The following is a 22,477-nucleotide window of genomic DNA, read 5'->3' on the forward strand; positions in this document are numbered from 1 at the left end:
AGTTCGTCTGTACGATTTGTCTAGGTTCCACATATATGCGTTAATATATGATATTTGTTTTTCTCTTTCTGACTTACTTCACTCTGTATGACAGTCTCTAGATCCATCCATGTCTCTACAAATGACCCAATTTCGTTCCTTTTTATGGCTGAGTAATATTCCATTGTATATATGTACCACATCGTTATCCATTCGTCTGTCAATAGGCTTTTAAGTTGCTTCCATGACCAGGCTATTGTAAATAGTGCTGCAATGAACATTGGGGTGCATGTGTCTTTTTGAATTATGGTTTCCCAGTAGTGGGATTGCTGGGTCATATGGTAATTCTATTTTTAGTTTTCTAAGGAACCTCCATACTGTTCTCCATAGTGGCTGTATCGATTTACATTCCCACCAACAGTGCAAGAGAGTTCCCTTTTCTCCACACCATCTCCATTTCTTGTTTGTAAATTTTCTGATGATGCCCATTCTAACTGCTGTGAGGTGATACCTCACTGTAGTTTTGATATGCATTTCTCTAATAATTAGTGACGTTCAGCAGCTTTTCATGTGGTTCTTGGCCATCTGTATGTCTTCTTTGGAGAAATGTCTAGGTCTTCTGCCCATTTTTTGATTGAGTTGTTTGTTTTTCTAATACTGAGCTGCATGACCTGTTTATATATTTTGGAGATTAATCCTTTGTCCGTTGATTCATTTGCAAATATTTTCTCCCATTCTGAGGGTTGTCTTTTCATCTTGTTTATGGTTTCCTTTGCTTTGCAAAAGCTTTTAAGTTTCATTAGGTCCCATCTGTTTATTTTTGTTTTTATTTCCATTACTTTAGGAGGTGGATCAAAAAAGATCTTGCTGTGATTTATGTCAAAGAGTGTTCTTCCTATGTTTTCCTCTAAGAGTTTTATAGTGTCCGGTCTTACATTTAGGTCTCTAATCCATTTTGAGTTTATTTTTGTGTATGGTGTTAGGGAGTGTTCTAATTTCATTCTTTTACATGTAGCTATCCAGTTTTCCCAGCACCACTTATTGAAGAGACTGCCTTTTCTCCATTTTATATCCTTGCCTCCTTTGTTATGGATTAGTTGACCATAGGTGCGTGGGTTTACTTCTGGGCTTTCTATCCTGTTCCATTGATCTATATGTCTGTTTTTGTGCCAGTACCATATTGTCTTGATTACTGTAGCTTTGTAGTATAGTCTGAAGTCAGGGAGTTTGATTCTTCCAGCTCAGTTTTTTTTCCCTCAAGACTTCTTTGGCTATTTGGGGTCTTCTGTGTCTCCATACAAATTTTAAGATTTTTTGTTCTAATTCTGTAAAAAATGCCGCTGGTAATTTGATAGGGATTGCATTGAATATGTAGGTTGCTTTGGTTAGTATAGTCATTTTCACAATATTGCTTCTTCTAATCCAAGAACATGGTATATCTCTCCATCTGTTTGTGTCATTTTTGATTTCTTTCATCAGTGTCTTATAGTTTTCTGAGTACAGATCTTTTACCTCCTTAGTTAAGTTTATTCCTAGGTATTTTATTCTTTTTGTTGCAATGGTGAATGGGAGTGTTTCCTTAATTTCTCTTTCTGATCTTCCATTGTTAGTGTATAAGAATGCAAGAGATTTCTGTGCATTAATTTTGTATCCTGCAACTTTACCAAATCCATTGATTAGCTCTAGTAGTTTTCTGGTGGCATCTTTAGGATTCTGTAATTATAGCATCATGTCGTCTGCAAACAGTGACAGTTTTACTTCTTTTACAATTTGTATTCCTTTTATTTCTTCTTCTTCTCTGATTGCCATGGCTAGGACTTCCAAAACTATGTTGAATAATAGTGGTGGGAGTGGACATCTTTGTGTTGTTCCTGATCTTAGAGGAAATGCTTTCAGTTTTTCACCATTGAGAATGATATTTGCTGTGGGTTTGTCATATATGGTCTTTATTATGCTGAGGTAGGTTCCCTCTATGCCCACTTTCTGGAGAGTTTTTATCATAACTGGGTGTTGAATTTTGTCAAAAGCTTTTTCTGCATTTATGGAGATGATCATATGGTTTTTATTCTTCAGTTTGTTTACATGGTTTATCACATTGATTGATTTGTATATATTGAAGAATTCTTGCCTCCCTGGGATAAATCCCATTTGATCATGGTGTATGATCTTTTTAGTGTGTTGTTGGATTCTGTTTGCTAGTATTTTGTTGAAGATTTTTGCCTCTATATTCATCAGTGATATTGGTCTGCAATTTTCTTTTTTTGTAGCATCTTTGTCTGATTTTGGTATCAGGGTGATGGTGGCCTCATAGAATGAGTTTGAGAGTGTTCCTTCCTCTGCAATTTTTTGGAAGAGTTTGAGAAGGATGGGTGTTAGCTCTTCTCTAAATGTTTGATAAAATTCACCTGTGAAGCCATCCAGTCCTGGACATTTGTGTTTTGGAAGATTTTCAATCACAGTTTCAATTTCATTACTTGTGATTGGTCTGTTCATATTTTCTATTTCTTCCTGGTTCAGTCTTGGAAGGTTATACCTTTCTAAGAATGTGTCCATTTCTTCCAGGTTGTCCATTTTATTGGCATAGAGTTGCTTGTAGTACTCTCTTATGATGCTTTGTATTTCTGTTGTGTCCATTGTAACTTCTCCTTTTTCATTTCTAATTTTATTGATTTGAGTCCTCTCCCTGTTTTTCTTGATGAGTCTGGCTAAAGGTTTATCAATTTTGTTTATCTTCTCAGAAAACCAGCTTTTAGTTTTATTGATCTTTGCTATTGTTTTCTTTGGTTCTACTTCATTCATTTCAGCTCTGATCTTTATGATTTCTTTCCTTCTACTAACTTTGGGTTTTGTTTGTTCTTCTTTCTCTAGCTCCTTTAGGTGTAAGGTTAGACTGTTTATTTGAGATTTCTCTTGTTTCTTGAGATAGGCTTGTATTGCTATAAACTTCCCTCTTAGAACTGCTTTTGCTTCATCCCATACGTTTTGGATCATCATGTTTTCATTGTCATTTGTCTCCAGGTATTTTCTTATTTCCTCTTTGACTTCTTCAGTGATCTCTTTGTTGTTTAGTAACGTATTGTTTAACCTCCATCTGTTTGTGTTTTTTATGTCTTTTTTCCCTGTAATTGATTTCTAATCTTATAGTGTTGTGGTCGGAAGAGATGCTTGATATAATTTCAGTTTTCTTAAATTTACCAAGGCTTGATTTGTGACCCAAGATGAGATCTATCCTGGAGAATGTTCCATGTGCACTTGAGAAGAAAGTGTAATCTGCAGTTTTTGGATGGAATGTCCTATAAACATCAATTAAATCTATCTGGCCTACTGTATCATTTAAAGCTTGTGTTTCCTTATTGGTTTTCTGTCTGGATGACCTGTCCATTGGTGTAATTGAGGTGTTAAAGTCCCCCACTATTATTGTGTTACTGTCGATTTCCTCTTTTATAGCTGTTAGCAGTTGTATTGAGGTGCTCCTACGTTGGGTATATATATATTTTTAATTGTTATATCTTCTTCTTGGGTTGATCCCTTGATCATTATGTAGTGTCCTTCCTTGTCTCTTGTAACATTCTTTATTTTAAAATCTATTTTATCTGATATGAGTATTGCTACTCCAGCTTTCTTTTGATTTCATTTGCATGGAATATCTTTTTCCATCCCCTCACTTTCAGTCTATATGTGTCCCTAGGTCTGATATGGGTCTCTTCCAGACAGCATATATATGGGTCTTGTTTTTGTATCCATTCAGTGAGACTGTGTCTTTTGGTTGGAGCATTTAATCCCTTCACGTTTAAGGTAATTATTGATATGTATGTTCCTATTACCATTTTCTTAATTGATATGGGTTTGTTTTTGTAGGTCCTTTTCTCCTCTCTTGTTTCCCATTTAGAGAAGTTTCTTTAGCATTTGTTGTAGAACTGGTTTGGTGGTGCTGAATTCTCTTAGCTTTTGCTTGTCTGTAAACTTTTGATTTCTCCATCAAACCTGAATGAGATCCTTGCCGGGTAGAGTAATCCTGGTTGTAGGTTCTTCCCTTTCATCACTTTAAATGTATCGTGCCACTCCCTTCCGGCTTGTAGAGTTTCTGCTGAGAAATCAGCTGTTAACCTTATGGGAGTTCCTTTGTATGTTATTTGTCATTTTTCCCTTGCTGCATTCAATAATTTTTCTTTGTCATTAATTTTTGTCAGTTTGATTACTGTGTGTCGCGGTGTGTTTCTCCTTGGGTTTATGCTGCCTGGCACCCTCTGTTCTTCCTGGACTTGGGTGGCTATTTCCCTTCCCATGTTAGGGAAGTTTGCAACTATAATCTCTTCAAATATTTTCTCAGGTCATTTCTCTCTCTCTTCTCCTTCTGGGACCCCTATAAAGTGAATGTTGTTGCATTTAATGTTGTCCCAGACATCTCCTTGGCTGTCTTCATTTCTTTTCATTCTTTTTTCTTTATTCCGTCCTGTGGCAGTGAATTCCACCATTCTGTCTTCCTGGTCAGTTATCCGTTCTTCTGCCTCAGTTACCCAGCTATTGATCCCTTCTAGTGTATTTTTCATTTCAGTTCCTGTATTGTTCATCTCTGTTTGTTCTTTAATTCTTCTAGGTCTTTGTTAAACATTTCTTGCATCTTCTCAATCTTTTCCTCCATCTTTTTCCGAGGTCCTGGATCATCTTCAGTATCATTATTCTGAATTCTTTTCCTGCAAGGTTGCCTATCTCCACCTCATTTAGTTGTTTTTCTGGGGTTTTATCTTGTTCCTTCATCTAGTACCAAGTCCTCTGCCTTTTCATTTTGTCTATCTTTCTGTGAATGTGGTTTTCCTTTCACCCGCTGCAGAATTGTAGTTCTTCTTGTTTCTGCTCTCTGCCCTCTGGTGGATCCATGCTCATAATTTTTAATTCACTAAAATTAAAAGGTCATAAAACTCAATATAACAGAATAAAGGGAAAGAGTGTGAACGAACAAAGAACTTTGTCTCATATTTTGAGGCAGTTTCAGATGCAAAACTATACAGAAAACAGTGTGGGCCTTAGCAAGTCATACAGTATAGTCCCCCACCCCCCAATCCATGGCATTTTAAACCATTTCAAATCATCTTTCAGGCAGCCTTTAAGAGAAGAGAAAATTCAAAGGGAAATCGAGCAAATCTCAGCAGATCTGAGACCTGACATCAAGAGACCTGATCAACAAAGCCTTTATGAAGCAGTCCAATTTAAATTACATCGAAATTACTGCTTGAGTTATGAGTAGGAGTTAGAAAAAGGTAGGAAAAGTCCTCTCAGCAAGAGGAATAAAATGTAGAAAGACTCTAAGGCAGAAAGGAGGAAGGCAAGTTTGAAGATGTGAAAAGGTCAGAAGGGTGAGAACACAAACAAAATATCCAAATAGTGATGATCGAGATTTTCTAGTGAGGTCATCTTGAGCCAGATTATAGCAGGCCTCAAAGGCCATGTTAAGAATTTTGGATTTTGTTCTAAAAGTAATGGAAAATCATTCAAGACAGGAAGAATAATCATTTAAACCATGAATCTTTTGAGAGTGTAAAGGGGGCACTATTGATAATTACACTGGTAAAACAGCCCAAAGCTGGGCTGTTTGTGGCAAGCCAGGATGAGAATCATCTTTAAAAGCTCTTATATATTGGTTAATTTGCCCTCTGATGCAGTGCCTGGGAGATACATTCTGTATTCACTGTTGTCCTTCCCTGGCCAGACTCACTGAATAGAACTGTTTTCCTTTTTCTTTCTTTCATCCATTTGGCAGTTTGCTTCCACTTAGCCAATCATGCCCATCCATCAAAAACATAGAAAATGTGGAACCATTTACCTCTTACATGAAGCTATATCTATCTGACTCTCTGATCTCACTCTCATGCAGCTTTTCTTGGACTTGATCTGATGATTTAATGAGAAGAGCATCACTGAGAATTTGATTATTCTCAAGTTGTTTGGAGTATGTTCTCCTCTCCCCACCCCACCTCACCCCCTGCTCCTCAAATTGGCAAAGAAAAAATTTGAGAGACTGAGGCATTTCTTATACTATATTTGGCACTGCACAGACTCATGGGCAGGTCAAGAACATAGTAAAAACCCAATAAATAAGTGTTTAAATTGTCCGTCTTATTTGAAAAACAAAAGGGTGTCTGATAGAGTTCACAGATTAAGGAACCCACCTTGCTTTGAATCCTGGCTCTAGCCTCTTCTTTTCTTTCCTATGTGATCTTGGTTAGATTGCTCAAATGAACTGAATTTTAGTTTCCTTAAATGTGGAACAGGAATGATATTAAAGCCTAACAAAGAGGTTTTAAATGCAAATTAAACAGGTGTTTTAAGCACCCAGAACAGTTACTCCTGCTGTTAGACCCACAAGTGGTAGCTATTTGGGTCTATTATTTTTGAGCAAATGTGCTTTTACTACATTCCTCCTGGTGTCTCTTTGCCTTAGGAATTAGGAACTGCAGTGTCAGCCTGCTGAAGTTTCACTGGTCTTATCTTTATCTGCCTGTTTGTCCTAAAGGGATAGGTGAAGTTCAGTTTCTAAGCCACTTTCAAGATAGTGAGCCTCAGGGAGAGGATGGGTCATTTAAGCCCACTCTACTTAAAATTCTTCTGAGATAAGACATTCAGGAGCGGAAATTATCCTGTCAGTAGCAATGTCTCCAAAGTAAGAGACATGCTAAGGATTTACTTTAAAATCTGTAGGTGTGCATTCTGCCAGAGGGAGAGCTGAGGTTTATGGTGAGGAAACTGTCATGGTGGGCTTAGCCAAACAAAATAACAGAATGTAAGTCAAGATTTGGAATTGTCGTAGGGGCCTGGTATGTTCATATTAGTGTCCTGTTTTGTGAGCAGATGTCTAGCCTGCCTTGATAAGGGTTTAATAAAGATGTATTGAATATATAAATTAATAGCATATCGGGGTACATGTGTCCTTTTGAATTATGGTTTTCTCAGGGTAAAAGCCCAGTAGTGGGATTCCTGGGTCATATAGTAGTTCTATTTTTAGTTTTTTTTAAGGAGCCTCCATACTGTTCTCCATAGTGGCTGTATCAACTTATATTGGCACCAACAGTGCAAGGGGGTTCCCTTTTCTCCACAGCCTCTGGGGCACACTCACTCACTTGGTTATTCCTGCACTCCTTCCACACATCTATTCTGAGTAGCTGCTCTGTGACAGGGCCCATGACATTAACATCCCTTGATTTCCAAACCATGCTTTCTCTCTCTGTGACAACCTTCACAGCAGGGACCCTGGGGATGGGACAGTCTTCAGATGTGGTAGACACTTGGTCTTCATTAATTTTGCTATTTAATAAATAGTGTCTGACGGCAGAAGACGACCTTGTTGCTTTCCTGCTTTGTAGCTTCCCAAGGCTCACAAATGTCCTTAGAACAAAGTAGAAGCCTCTTATGTTGGTACTCAAAGCCTTTGTGATAGGGATCCTGCCTCTCCAATATTTTCCAGAACTTCTTAACTCATCTTGTGGTCCCTAAAAATAAAATATTGAAGTAATGCCAAAAAAAATTTAATTAATTAATAGCACATCATGAACTTTAAATATAATTAATAAGCCACCATTGCATATGCTTCTCATAAAGAGACCCCTGGGGATTGATTTTCAATCAAGTAATCTTTTGCTTGTTTTTGAAACTTATAAAAGGCCAAAGATAATATAGTATTCTGAGGGAATGTGTTCCCTAATCAGTAGTTTAACAGATATATATTATTCATAAAAGAGAACTCTAGACTCTCCACCTTCCTCCACCAAGATCACATTTTCGAGCACATTAATAAGTTCTCACTGACTTAGTCACCTCAGAAATCTTAAGATCAGTAACAGAGAACAAAGGTTAATTCTTAATATGGTTAGGGATAGAGTGTTAATTACAGACAATATATTCTGTATATTAAACTATGTTGTAATTGCTATAGCAGTGTGTTGACTATATTCAAGTGGTCCCAGAAGCTTATATTGCGAGGGTTTATATTTGGGGGGAACTTATTTTTCTCCCAGCCCTGGTTAAATTCTCAAGGCTCACAATAGTTTCCATACAAAGGTAAGCCCATGTCAATACATGAATTTCAGGTAAGCATATAATGCTACACATTTTCCCTCAGGGAACACTGCCATGGAAGACATTACAGTAATTTTCCACCCTAGAACGCTACAATAATGTGGATTTCAGGATAGAAGCATGTAGTATTTTTTTTAATACTGTTTCCCAGGAGATTTTCCCAAGGATTTAGAGACCTACACTGCCCTTTGTGGGGCCGCTGCATTTTCTAATACTGCATACTGTCAAAGTTCCTTCTCAGTCAGTTGAGCGTGTCCGGAGAAATAGCTCAACTAGCTGTACCTCCAATGCTGTGAAAAGAATGACATAATTATTAAGATGTAAAGAAATGTAGGACAGTGCCATTCTGTGACTTGTTTAGATGAGAGACCAATAATTGTGAGTTCCTTCTCTCACTATAGCCAAATCATTAAATCAGTCATTTTCTCTAACTGTAGCCAAATTATTGAATCATTCATTGACTTAAGTTGGATCTGCATTAAACCAAAAATGATGGATTATTCAGTCATTCTCTTTATAGATAAAAATCCTGGATGCTTTGAACTCATCTCTTTATTCTTTAAGGAAAAAAAAAGGTTCATTTTGATTTTTTTGTTTTTCCCAAGCCCCAGAGTTCAGCTATGGCTAACTACCAGCAATTTAAATAGCATTTTAAAAAAATAGCCTTAGCTTCTAGGCTTCTAACAGAGGCACTTCTAAAGTAAATCTTCCTTGGTTAACAGCTGTCAGCTATCAATGAGCTATAGGTAATTAAATTTGAAGATAGCTTGATGGCCCAGAAAAAGAGATAAAATCCTTGGACCAGAAAGGTCTTAAGTTAATGCAGTTATTGCTCCCTCTGGTATTTGAATTAATGCAAGAAATTGATTATTTTCTAACGAAACAGGTAAAGAGGAGAACTGCCATTGTTTGTTACTTGCAAGTAAAATTTAGTTGAGACTGTTTTCCCAGCCCAGTTCACACTCTTGGTTTTATTTCAATATACATTGGGAAGAGAAGGCAAAAAAAAAAAAAAAAAAAAAATTTTTTTTTTTTTTAAATAGCCAGACTAAACAAACCATGGTAGAAAGAGTGAGAAGGTGTTAGGTGCTGTGAACACTGGAGAGATATTATCAGATATGATCAGTTAGTAAGGGTTTAAACAACAGGAAATGAAAACCTCAATTCAAAGTGCCTAAAAAAGAGCAAGGATTTTTTAAAAAAAAATCATATATAACAGAAGTAATCCTGTAGTAGAGCAGTTGTAGGGTTAGTGTAGACATTGAACGATTTCTTATAGAGCTCAGCATTTTTCCTAAATTTCTGCTTGCCATTCTCAGATAGCAATCTTTTTGGTAGCAGCAACTGCTGAAAGTATTATATGCTCACTTACCAATGTCCAGAGGCAGAAAAAGAAATCACCTCTTTTTTGTGCCATTTTTAAGACCCAAGAAACCTCTTCTAGTAACCTTGCAGAAGGCTTCCCTCTAAACCTCATCGGCCAGAACTAGTCACATGGTCATATTTTTAGTCACTCACTTGCTGGGGGATCCACTATGGTTGGCATATGGTTCCCTGCCAACAGGAAAGAGAAAGAAAATGTCTGTTAGACAGAGGGTCAGTAATCTCTCCTGCCAAAAGGAGCACACTGATCTTCTACTGTGTGCTGGTGGAACATCCTTTGAGCTATGTATTAACATAACCAATTTATAGATGAGAAAATTGAAACCTGGGAGAAACAAGGTAGTTTTCCTAAACTAACAGATTAGTAAGTGATGAAACTGGGATTTCAACTCAAAACTGTCCGACTCCAATTCTGTACTCTCTCCACTGCTGCCTGTACATCATGCCTCACTTTGAGTTTCAATTACAGAGATACTCTTTTTGGATCTAATGATCAATGCATCTCTGTGTTTTGCTTTTCACTTTAGACTTACTCTTCCTCAGAGCTTCCTCAGAGCTGTCTACTCTCTGAGCTTCATATCATCCATGAGAAGAACTGGAAATCTCTCCCTGCAGATTTGATATTTTTAATGACAAATTAGTTATCTAATTTTACATGCTTGTGGGACATTTCCACTTTTAGTTGAATTTAATCTATCAACACTCAAGTAATGTCTTTACCAAAGAAATTTCCTTTTTGAATCTCTCAAAATTAGTAAAGGCCATGTTCATTTATCCTGTTCTCAGTTTACATCTTTGGAAGATAATTACCTCTTCCTTTTACCCAAAGACCAACTTCATATAAAATCATTCCAAATCCTTTAAGTGACCCTCACGTCAACTCCTCTCTTCCTTTCTATTTCTGGCAAATCAGGTCTTTATCATCATCATATCTGGAAGAGCATCTCTTAGTTTTCCAGTCTCACATGCCCCAAAATTATCCTGCACACCAAATTATTATTCTTAAATATGATTTATTATTTTACTGTCCTGCTCAAATAATTTGAGTAGATTCTACATGTGACAAAAAGAAATATTAAATATATTAATATATATAAATCAGACAATTTAATCTTCCATATTTTCTCCCCGTGTAAAGAATTGTTCTTCTTACTTGTCTGGCTGAAGCTTGAAGTCTTGTCCCAAGTCATAATAATAGGTAACCCATGTAACCCATGTCACTGTGAGACGGGCACTCTTTTAAGCTCTTGATGTATATTAACAATTTAAACCTCACAATACCCCTATGATGTAGGGACTATTATTATCCTGACTTTAAAGATGAAGACACTGGAGTCTAGAGGGACAAAGGCACTGGCCAAGTACATATATAAATGAAACAGTAGAGCCAGCATTCATACTCCAGTGGCTGTGCCCCAGATGCCACAAACTCAGTCATATTTTACTTCTTTAATCTGTGTATTTCACTGGAGAGTTATTTATTCATGAGGTGTTTGTTGAATATCTATTCTGCACCCAACCAGCACCCTACAAATGATGCTTTACAGGAAAATTATGCAGCCGTGAATCTCCTCCATTGGATGAAAAGCAAGCTTTATTAAACACCCTGGATTTTAGGCAAAATCAAAGGAGAATGTGTCTTCTCCAACCTTTGAGTGACATTTGTTGCATTTTATATTCTCTCTCATGTTCTGAGCTCTTGGATTTTTTTTCCTACTTCAGCAACAACCTCTGGTCTAGCAGAGGCTAACTTTTTTCCTGAACAACATCCAAGTAATTTATAGAAAAATTTATTAAACTAGTTAGAATTATGTTGAGGAAGTAAGGTAAATATTCAGGGTAGGAAACAACAACCCTAAAATGATGAATGTATTGAAGTCCAACAATAAAATATTAAGAGAGTCTAGGAAGACATTCACACCATCATTGCTTTTGTTTTTTGTTCAATCTAATCACTTGCTATATTTTTTTGGGTGATTTATTTTAACAAGCTTTAAGCTGATGACAAACAGTAAACAACTGAGTTGAGGTCCTAGCAAAATGTGAATAATTTTGTAATCAAGTAGTACTACTATAAACTTGAACATTGCATTTATGGATTTATTTATGTTTTAATTCAGCATAGAGGAAATAAATAAAAATATCCACTAACATAACTGTTTTAAAATTAATTTATTGTAGGAGGAAAATGTATTTTGACTTTTTTGGTAAATATTTCCATAAGATAATTTTCATTAAAATAATGGAATCAAGATACTCAGTTTTCACTTGTGCTATTCACTATTTCAGAGCTTCGAGAAACCAAGACCTCTGAATACTTCAGCCTAACTCACCACCCTTTAGACTACAGGATATTATTAATGGATGAAGATCAGGACCGGATATATGTGGGCAGCAAAGATCACATTCTTTCCTTGAATATTAACAACATAAGCCAAGAACCTTTGAGTGTAAGTTTATCATTTTCATGGGGGCAATGCTAAATTCCTAGGTTTCTTTTTCTTTAAAAGTTTCAAATACAATGAAAAAATTATGTACTTCATTAGAACAATAGAAAATAAAGGTCATATATCAATAAATAGTTGGAAATTACTACTTATTTCAAGGACTGAAAATATAACCAATTCATTTCTCCATGTCTAGTTTCATAGTTTTTAGCCATCGAAAACTTGAAGCTAAGTGAGAAAATACTTCCCGTGTATACATACATCGAAAGGGAAAAGGAGAAGCACGGAGTATAGCATGAAAAATGGTCAGATTAAAGGACAGCGTACCTTGTCATCTGTACATAAACCAAGAAGGTCTTGAAAAGAACACAATTATTAAATGCAGTGTTCTTTGAAAAAATGTGGCCTATACAACAGGGATTTGAACTGCATGGCTCCACTTATATGCAGATTCTTTTTGGTTGTAAATACTACAGTACTACATGATACATGGTTGGTTGAATCTTTGGATGTGGAACTGGAATATAGGGTCAGTGTCCCTAACCTCTGAGTTGTTCAAGGGTTAACTATATTTATCATTCTATGTCACAGCAAGGAAATAAATTGAGCTTCATTAAAGTAAAGAAATAAAAGTAAATTAATTATAAATTTATTATAGCAAGAACACATCTGAATTTATTATTTTAACAATGAGCTACAGGCTGAAAAAAGCTACAGGATAAAAAAAAATCATCTCCATCAGACCTGACCCAAGGCTGCAATGACTTAGCATGCTAGCACAGTATGTCAGAGAGAGAATCTTTATCCAGGTTATTTTAGCTGTTGAAGTACCTAGTTTGCAGTAAGTTTACCAGCCTAGCTGTGTAGTTTACCAAAAAAACCCCAAGATAGCAGTATAAGCATAAATTCATTGTGATATAAGCAGTTGTGAAAAGTGTACTATAAATCAGAGGGAGGGAAATATACATTATATGGTGCACATCAATAATTTCCTTATTTTAAAATTGTACCATTAGTAAATGAGCACATATTATAGAAAGGATTGTTGAAGGAAAAATTCATGGAAGAAACAAAAACATAATTCTTAGAATAAAGTAATAAAATCTTTATTAACTTGAGTTCATAAAATAAAAGAAGAAATTTGAAATATAAATATAGAATTAACTTAAAGAAATCTGTTAGCATAAAGTAAATGAAGAGTACTGAGCTGTCATATATACAAGTGAGATTATGCAACCTTTATTTTCCTTTCTGAGCAGGTTTTCTGGCCAGCATCTGCAATCAAAGTTGAAGAGTGCAAAATGGCTGGCAAAGATCCCACAGTGAGTGCTTAAAAAAATCCAAAACTTAAATATTTGGCCTTTGAATTCATGTACTTTGAGTGCATCCAAGAATGAGACAAAGGGTATTGGTGTTTTGAATCCTCGGCTGGACACATAGTAAGAAATGTAAATGCAAAGTGATTGGAACTCTTAAACACTGTAACTTAGGAATTCCTGACTGGGTAAAAATTTCCTGCTTTGCTTTCATTATTGAACCCTGACACTTTTCATGATGGATTTCAGTAATAACCCCTGTTCAAAGTGGATCCAACCTGCAGAATTCTCAGCAGGCTGCTGAAATAATGATAATTCAAGTGTCTGGAGTAGCTCCCAGATACCATGTGGGCTTTTCCAAAGAAAGATTCTCGTCAAAAGGGTAGTGGTTAGCCAGCACATTCCAGAAGCATAAATCACCAGTAGTGGCTGTTATCTTTGTTAATTAAAAATAACCACAGAAATAAAAATCAAGGCAGATACAAATATCAGTAAATGTTCAGTGTGCGATACTTTTACAAAATGTATTCCATATAAAGAATCAAGGAATAAATCTACATTGATTTCTACAAATGACTTTCTGAAACTGACACATTAAATTATTCTTGAATGTTTTAAAAAATACATGGAACAGCTCTTTAATGTGCACAAGTCATTTAATGTTTATAATGAAGCTTAGATGTCTTTTCACCTTCTTGTCTCAAACTTCTTCCTTGTGAAAGAAGAAGTATGGAAATGAAACTTTTATATTTTATTGATTCTTAGCAGTCCAGGTACAAAGTTCTGAAAAAGCCTGGCCTAAGGCAGGACCACAGCAGACTCTGGAGTGCAGATCTCCGGGTCTCACCAGAGGGCGTTTTGGCAAGAGTGCTGACCAGGAGTGACTCAGCTCAGGGTTTCATTGTTTTAGTTTCATAATTCACCTTATAAGAGAAAATTTTAAATGGGCAAAAGGAGCTCACAGTAGTATATTTGCTACCCACAGGATCTGTTGGACCACAATCAAAAAGGAAAAAAATCCAGAAAAAATGTGAAAGAAACATTCAAAAGAGTACATTACAATTGCTTTCTAGGGAACCAATAGCAGAATGAAGTATAATGTAGTGGAAAAGGCACTTTTTTTTTGGTCCCCTGAAGTTATGATTTCGATAATTTTGCATGAATTAAACTACTTTCTTTCATCCTCTAATGTAGAGATTTTTCCCATTGATGTTTATGTGATCATGTCTCGTCTTTTGCCACGATTACATCCTGTGGTTGTAATTACTGGATTTAATTGTTCTTTGTTTAAAAAATTTCTGTGTCCCATTCATATAAACTGCCACAGGCAGAATATATAGGATTTAGATACCTTTGCACATTCTCTTTCCAAAAATTGTTGTGGATTTTCTGAAGAGTCTTAGCCAAGTCATTTGATTTCTTTCTCCCTTTGGCAAAGTAGAAATGCTCTGTTATTTGCTTTATTATAATTAAACGTCATTAGATGAAATCTTCAATACATGCTTATGTTTTCACATAGTTTTGTCATGCTGTAATATCATTCATGGATATCTTTATATTCTGCCACATGGCCAGTCAGAGGTAACTGGTAGTGGGCTCTGTTGTAGTACAGGCAACGCTGTTGGGTCCTGGGAAATAATAATCAAACTAAGTTTCAAATATATGCTCTGTCTATGCAAGAGAAGAGAATGTTGACAAATTCATCTCGCTTAAATAAGGCATTATTACTTACAAACAAGTGTCCTTTAAGCAGGATACCAGTGGCAGAAAAATGATGCTAAATAGAAGTTCTATAGAACAACATTTTAATTACACTTCTCAATGAAACTAAATATTTAAGAAGCTCTTTTGGAATAAATATCATATAATTACTTAATATTTCATTTTTTTAAATGCAGGAACAGAATATTTTAATTTGTACAAATCAGTTAATTGAAGTGAAGGAACCAGAGGTATATAAGGTGGAGTTCCTACCTTTAAGAGTCTTCACAATATACTGGGGATGATGAGACATATATACAATAACTACCAAGTAATACTAGCCAACACTTAATGGAATGGGCCAGGTGCTATTCTAAGTGTTTTGTTTTAATCCTCATGACGATGCTGCAAGATGGACATTATTGTCTTCATCCACATTTTTAAGATAGATAAACTGAATCACTAAGAGAGTAAGGAACTTACCCAAAGCTGCGCTGCCTGCGAGTGGGAGGCCTCTGTCCGACTCAGGCACATATGGCTCTAGATCTTTTTGCTCTTAGTTGATAAAACATGCCACTTCTCTGGGGAGAATATGATAAATGCTGAGAATACACACAAAGACAAAGAAAAAATTCACTGCACCTGGGATATTTAGGAAAGGTTTGATAGATTTGGTGGCAACTATGCTAGGTCTTACGTTAACTTGTCCCCTTATTCTAGTTCAATAATACTGAAATTCAAATAAGTTGTATCCTTTCTCTCTTTCAGCCTTTGGTACAGGCTACATGTGATTCTCTTCTTGTTGAATTATCTTCCCATCTTTTTAACCTGGGAATCATCTACTCATCCTTTCAAATAACAGTGCAGATGTCACCTCTCTGGAGAGTCCATTCTTGCTACCCAGGACTGGGCTAGCTGCCCCTCCCTGTGCGTTCACCTGAAACACTCTAGAACTTATTTCACTGCATTTTTAGTGATTGGATCCAGTGCCCATATCTGTATCTAGGCACTTTGTGAAATTTCAACAAGATCTGGAAAAATGGAGATGGAAGCAGTAAGCATGGGAACCTATTCCAAGTACTTTTCTCAGGTTGGGGGTAGGACACAATGGATCCTGAGTTATTAATACCTTTAGATTAATAAGTTTATAATAAATTCATTATGCACAATTTTTAAAGGTATATTTTGGTTAAATTAATTTTTTTACTTTTAAATATTATATTAATCTTCTACTAAGAAAAGCATAAACTAGTGACAAATTTTATATTTCTATAACAATTGAAAAAAACCCATAGAATCAAACATCTCTTATTTCTTTAGATTTTTTACTTATATCAAACTTTAATTAAAGTTATAAAAATAATACTCAATTATTAGAAAATAATTCAATATAATTTAAAATTTGATCCCAGGTAATGTGTATCATAATACTATATAATAAACTAATGTTTATCATAATTATCATGGTGGGAATATAGCTTATTGTCTGCCTCAGCTAAGAGAGTATAACTTACCTCCCAATTTCCCTTTTTGCCCCTATTTATTCACATTCCTACATGCTCTATTTATTTCTGAATATTAATATTTTATTCATATGCTAAATAAATTGAGCTTAAACAATAACACATGCTGTCAAACATATCCAATGAGATAGAGCATAATGAATGTGCTAAGTAAGTACTGTATGAGATCATTGAAAAATTAAGCATGGTTACATATATTTAGACCTATATGCATTACATACACACAATGTCAAACTTGATTTATTAATTGTAGAATATCAATTTCCCTGTTTCTGTGACCAGAGGATCCTAAACTATTTGAAAACATATTTTCTTTAGGAATACATTTATCGAAATACCTTGATATATTCCCCAGACCAAGAAGTATAGGCCAAGAAGAAAAAAATTAAGAGGTATTTTTTTTTCCATTGCATAGTATGGACCATGAAGAGTCAATATTTTTAAAGCCCTATTAATCTGAGCTCCAGGATATATTATTTTAAATCATCTATTTTTAAATTATATAAATAATACCTGTTAACACAGAAATTTTTGAAGACCTAGAAAAGCATGCAGAAAGCAACAGAAAACAATCTCTTATTAGCTCTCTGACCCTGGAGACTTAACCTCTCTGTGCCTCATTTTTCTTAAATGTGTAATGGGCTACTCATAAAACCTACCTTATTGGGTTATTAAGAGGATTAGTGAATTAATATTTGCAGAGAGCTTAGAACACTACATAGCACATAGTAAGCACATACTGTTAAGTAAATAAAATAAATTATGCTACCCAAACATAATAACTTAAAAATTGGGGGTATATTCTTCCAGCATTTTAGTATATGACATGTATATGTATATAAATAAAATGGTATTACATTCTGCATAATGTTAGCAGCTTGATTTTTCATTTAGCATTTACTTTGAAATAGTTTTGAAAGAGAATTAAGCAATAAAAAGAAAGGATCCATGGTATTGAATTTCACTGATGTCTCATTCCGCAAACCTTTTATGGATGTCTACTGTGGTCAGGACCTGTACTAATCTCTATGCAGGACAAATTCCCTGTCCATTACACAGGGTTTGTACTGACAATTGGAACTGAAAATATAAATGAAAGAATCTAATACCTAACACTGGGTATATTTATTATGCGCCAGACACTGTTCCAAGTGCTTCAGTAGTATACTGCTTACAACAAATATTATCATCACCATTTACAGATAAAAAGATTGAAGCACAGAGAGGCTAAGTAAATATCTCAAGTTCAAATAGCTAGTAACAGATAAAGCCAGAGTTTGAACCCAGGTCATCTGGCTCTGAGATCTGTATACTTAAATTCACTCTCTGCTGCCCATCATGCTATGGCACGATGATAGTCCAGTTCTAACTGCCTCTCTGGTTTCATCACACAATAATCCTCTGTCCTCTCTAGGCACTATTCCCCAACTAAATCCTGCACTATTATGCCTCCAGTTTTTCTGTTCATGCTGTGTTTTCTGTTGGAATGTTCCTTTCTTATGCTTTTGCCTGTCAGAATCTCTAGCTTATTCTGCAAGTTCCAGCTCAAATGACATCCACTCTCAAACCATTACACCCACTTCAGTATTACTCATTTCCTCTTTCTTTCTATAGCACACTTTGAAAAATATAACCCTATTATAGCATCTACTACAGCCTGATGTATTATACTCCCCTTTCTCTGAAAACAGGAATTGAATCTATTCATTTCAGTATTGCTAGCACCATATACAGTGCTTTCACAGAATGAGTTCAGCAAATAAATATTTTCTGGATGGAATTGACACAACTGCAGTGGTCTAGGACAGAAATAATGTGGACAGAAACTAAGCACAATGGAAATGGAAGGGACCTAGAAAATGATTTTCAATAATTAAAGCAATTGATTTATTTTTCCTTTCATGTTTTTCTCTTTGGGGAGGCTTTGGAGGAGCACAGTAAAGCATCATCAGATAGTGTGGGAATTAGTCTTCATGGTGGAGGGTAGCCATGATTCAAGACCCAGAGTTATTTATTAAACCTAGAGCACTTCATTTAACATTTTTGAGGACTCAATTTCCTCACCACTAAAATGGGACTGAATACTTTAATTGGAACATTGCTGTGAGGATTAAAAACAACTAACATCAAAGGATTAAGAGCTCTGTAAATATTAATAATTGTTATAAAAACTTCCCTCTAGCAACTATGGAATTCTCACCCAATGACAAATTATAAAGTGGTTAAAAGTACAAGATTCAATGTAAAACACGTCTGTGTTTGAAAATCTGCTTTACCTGTTTCTAGCTACATGACCTCAGGCGAGTTAACTAAACAAGATATAAGCTTTTGTTTTCTAAAAGAAGTTGAGTTGAAAAAACTGACTGAATATAAAGTGCCTAAGTACATATAGTTTGCTCAATAAATGTGACCTATAAATGTAAAAAATCAAACTTCTTGGGAAGTAAAAGGGGTTAAGTATATAAAAGGATTATTCTAATGTCTAGCACATAATAAATTCTCAAAAATATTAGCCATAATAAGCATATATATAACAGATATGTTGATATAAACATATACATGAAACAAGTATAACCTGTATTCGAAGTGTAAAGACAGAACCTATTATTCATAGAACTGGATCGAATTTGTGTTTTACGGGAAAATGTTATATGCAGAGCCCCAGAATGACTGGACTTGGGTGTGAAAACAATAAACACAAGTGTCATTGCTCACAGATACCCTTAACATAGGCATACTATATATACACTGTACTTCATCTATGCTTTTTTTCTCCAGAGAAACACATTTCATCTGCAGTTATGTAGTCAATTTCCAGGTACCTCTATAAACAGGTGTCAAGATACAGTGACACTATATATTTAACAAAAATCCTTAATGTCTTAAAATAAAAATAAAGTATATAGTCTGGTCTGTAAGGATAAATTTATTTAACAGCAGAGTTGGTGATTGATGACTTGATAATATAAATCCATAATAGAAACGTATATACAGTTACTACATATGAAAATAAACATATATTTGCTGGCAAGTAACAATGAGTATAAAAGGGAAAAATGATGAGAAAATATAAAATAATATTGACTTTAAATTTCTATTTTAGAAAAGTTTTTTTTTTACTTTTCTAATAATATAAACAATAAATGTGCATTAAAATAATTTAGTAAAATACATGGTACCTAGAAGAGAAAAAAATATACACTGTATGACCACCCATGGGGAAACCCCTGTTAGATTTTGACATATTTCTTTTTTTTTTTTTTTTTTGCGGTACGCGGGCCTCTCACTGTTGTGGCCTCTCCCTTTGCGGAGCATAGGCTCCGGACCCGCAGGCTCTGCAGGCCATGGGTCACGGGCCCAGCCGCTCTGCGGCATGTGGGATCTTCCCGGACTGGGGCACAAACCCATGTCCCCTGCATCAGCAGGCGGACTCTCAACCACTGTGCCACCAGGGAAGCCCGACATATTTCTTTATAAAAACTTTTGTCTCTAATTTCTAATATTATTTTTAATAATGTTCTTTGCTAGATCAATGACTTTGTGAAGGGAACTACATTCAACCTCAGGCTTGATTAATGTGTAGTCAGCAAAGGATAGTGACCCTGCAAATGTAGAACATGCAATGGTTAATTCAGTCACAGAGATCTGCATTTGGTGCTGACCATGTTTATGTATTTCTGCAAAGTCATAGTCAACTTATAATTACCATATTTTGCATTTCATTGAGTGAATAAATGACAGCCTTTCCAGTGGTTGGATTGGGAACAGGTGAGAAAGGAGTTTTGGGGGAGAGGAGAGTATTTTAGTGTATCAAGAGCAGAGAGATCGGGATTCCATTATTTTTCATAGAAAGCAACAGTGCTGACATTTTGTTTAAGGTTTGCTTTATTCACCAATTATGAAGGCCAGTAGTGTTTGCAACTGTAACTAATGATAATATGGACCTTCTATAAACACAAGTTCATTCAAAACATGTTTATATAATATGTGAGGGTGCGTGTGTGTATGTGTAATGTTTTGAGGAAAATTTGAAAAAACAATTTGGTGTACCTTTCAATTTCTAAACTTTCTCAGATAAAGAGTAAGCTCATAAAGTTTCAGAACATAAAAAGGTGCCCAGTATATAAATACTGAAATAGGAGAGACATATCATTTTACTCATTATCTGGTAAACTACCTTCCTCCTAAAATGCACCATGTTCTCTTGTTATCTCCTAACAATAATTAAAAAGTTAGGGCAGAAAGGAAAATGTATAACAAAGTATCACAGTAATACTTAGAAACAGCTATAAAAGTCATTCGGTTACTAACCGCTTATTTACCTGTTGTTTTAGCATGGCTGCGGGAACTTTGTCCGTGTAATTCAGGCTTTCAACCGCACACATTTGTATGTTTGTGGGAGTGGTGCTTTCAGCCCAGTCTGTACTTATTTGAACAGAGGGAGGAGATCAGAGGTAAGTGTAACAATTTTTCATTCTTAGTTTGATGTTAGTGTCAAAGATTTCTTACAACTGTATTTAACAGTAAAAACTTGGAAATATCATTAATGGCCATAAAAAAAGTTTCAAGCCCTTTAAACACAAAATATATTACATTTGGTTCCTGTCTGCCAGGTTACTTCAAGTATAGCCTTTTGCCTTCAATTAAATATATATGTTTCTGAATGGAAAAGCTGCAGAAGATAAAGGAAGGAGAATGGTATAATTTCATAATTACTCAGAGCATAAGGTATTGATAATATGTGCTCCAAATTATAGAAATATTGTAGTATAAACTCACTTTCTCAAATCTATTTTATGTAATTTCTTATTTATCATATTTCAAATTTGGTAAATTTTTATGAGGTAGACACCTGTAAGAGATGTATAAAGCAGGATGACAAGCGCCTTAGCTGAAAAGAACTTTATATAATTAATAAATCATACTTCCATTTTAGACCAACATTGGTCTACACTAGGCTATTATAGCTTTATTTTTACATTGGTTAAAATGATTTGGGGTTCTGTGAACAAAAGCATTTACTAAAGACTAAATACATAGCTAATTGTATAGTCAAATATAAGGCTGGTTGAACTTCACCTGTGATGTTTAAGACTGTTTATCTCAGTTCACAATTATTGACTAAGGAAACTACGCATTAGATCAAAAGAGTTTTCCTTATTCTTTTAATGAAACATGTTGCTTTACTTAATACAAGTATTTTAAAACTGAATTCTTTCAAATTAACTTGCTTTTGTTTCATTATGCAACTTAAATCTAGAAATTCCAGTCCTTAAATAATATCTTAATTCAATTTTAGAGGTTAGAATTGTAAAAAAAGATTAAATATTGCTACTGATATACTTAAGTTTATTTTTCTTTAACAAGGATTCATCCACTTTAGTACTAACATAATTGAACAATGATTTCCTCTATAGTCTTTTATTATTAAATTTTTTTCAGATGTAATTTATATGTATCTATCTTTCAGTGAATAAAATGCCATTTAAAAATAAATGAGTAATTATAATTGGACCCCAAATTGAGCCATTTACAAGTAGTTTAAGATGATATGAAATATTAAAATTCTTAAAGAAAAGTAAAGCTATGCTTCTTGGAAGAGTACAATTGGCTGAATTGAGCTTGTCATTAGAACCACATGCCTGTGATCAGCTGATTAAATAAACTAGTGTCCCAGACGTCTGCAGTCTGTCAGACACTCCACTGAGGGCTGTGCAGTCACTGTACAGGCCAACAACTGCATAGCAGTTTTCATATTTTAAATAAAATCATTTTCCCATGTACAAATTGCCCACTATACACTTCAGGGTTTAATTGGGAAGTTGGTCCAAAAAATAATCTCCTTTGGAAAACCAGCATGGAATAAATTTTAATCACTTTACTGAATATGAACTACTTTAGTCTCACTTCAAAAGATGTGTTTCAAAGGGGAATCATTTCCATTAATTAATCTCTTTAAATAATATATTAAGAGCCTATTTAAGTGTGAAAAAGATTATGAAATTTTAAGCTTTTTGTTTTCCTTAATAGTCAAGTCAAAGTGTTTCACCACAACATC

General features: G+C 34.9%; 1 protein-coding gene across 1 annotated transcript in view; it reads left to right on the forward strand.

Moving 5' to 3' along the window:
- The window catches only part of SEMA3C (semaphorin 3C), a 186,343-nt gene that overhangs the window by 82,563 nt on the left and 81,303 nt on the right, over nt 1-22,477 (forward strand). The window contains exons 3-5 of the mRNA XM_022554344.3: nt 11,722-11,882; nt 13,139-13,201; nt 20,754-20,873. Coding sequence (XP_022410052.2) covers nt 11,722-11,882; nt 13,139-13,201; nt 20,754-20,873 — 344 coding nt within the window. The remainder of the gene's footprint in view (nt 1-11,721; nt 11,883-13,138; nt 13,202-20,753; nt 20,874-22,477) is intronic.

Source organism: Delphinapterus leucas, chromosome 9 (genome assembly GCF_059928025.1).
Source record: "Delphinapterus leucas isolate spDelLeu-1000000601 "Yukka" chromosome 9, BTC_Dleu_Yukka2, whole genome shotgun sequence".
Classification (NCBI taxonomy): Eukaryota; Metazoa; Chordata; class Mammalia; order Artiodactyla; family Monodontidae; genus Delphinapterus; species Delphinapterus leucas.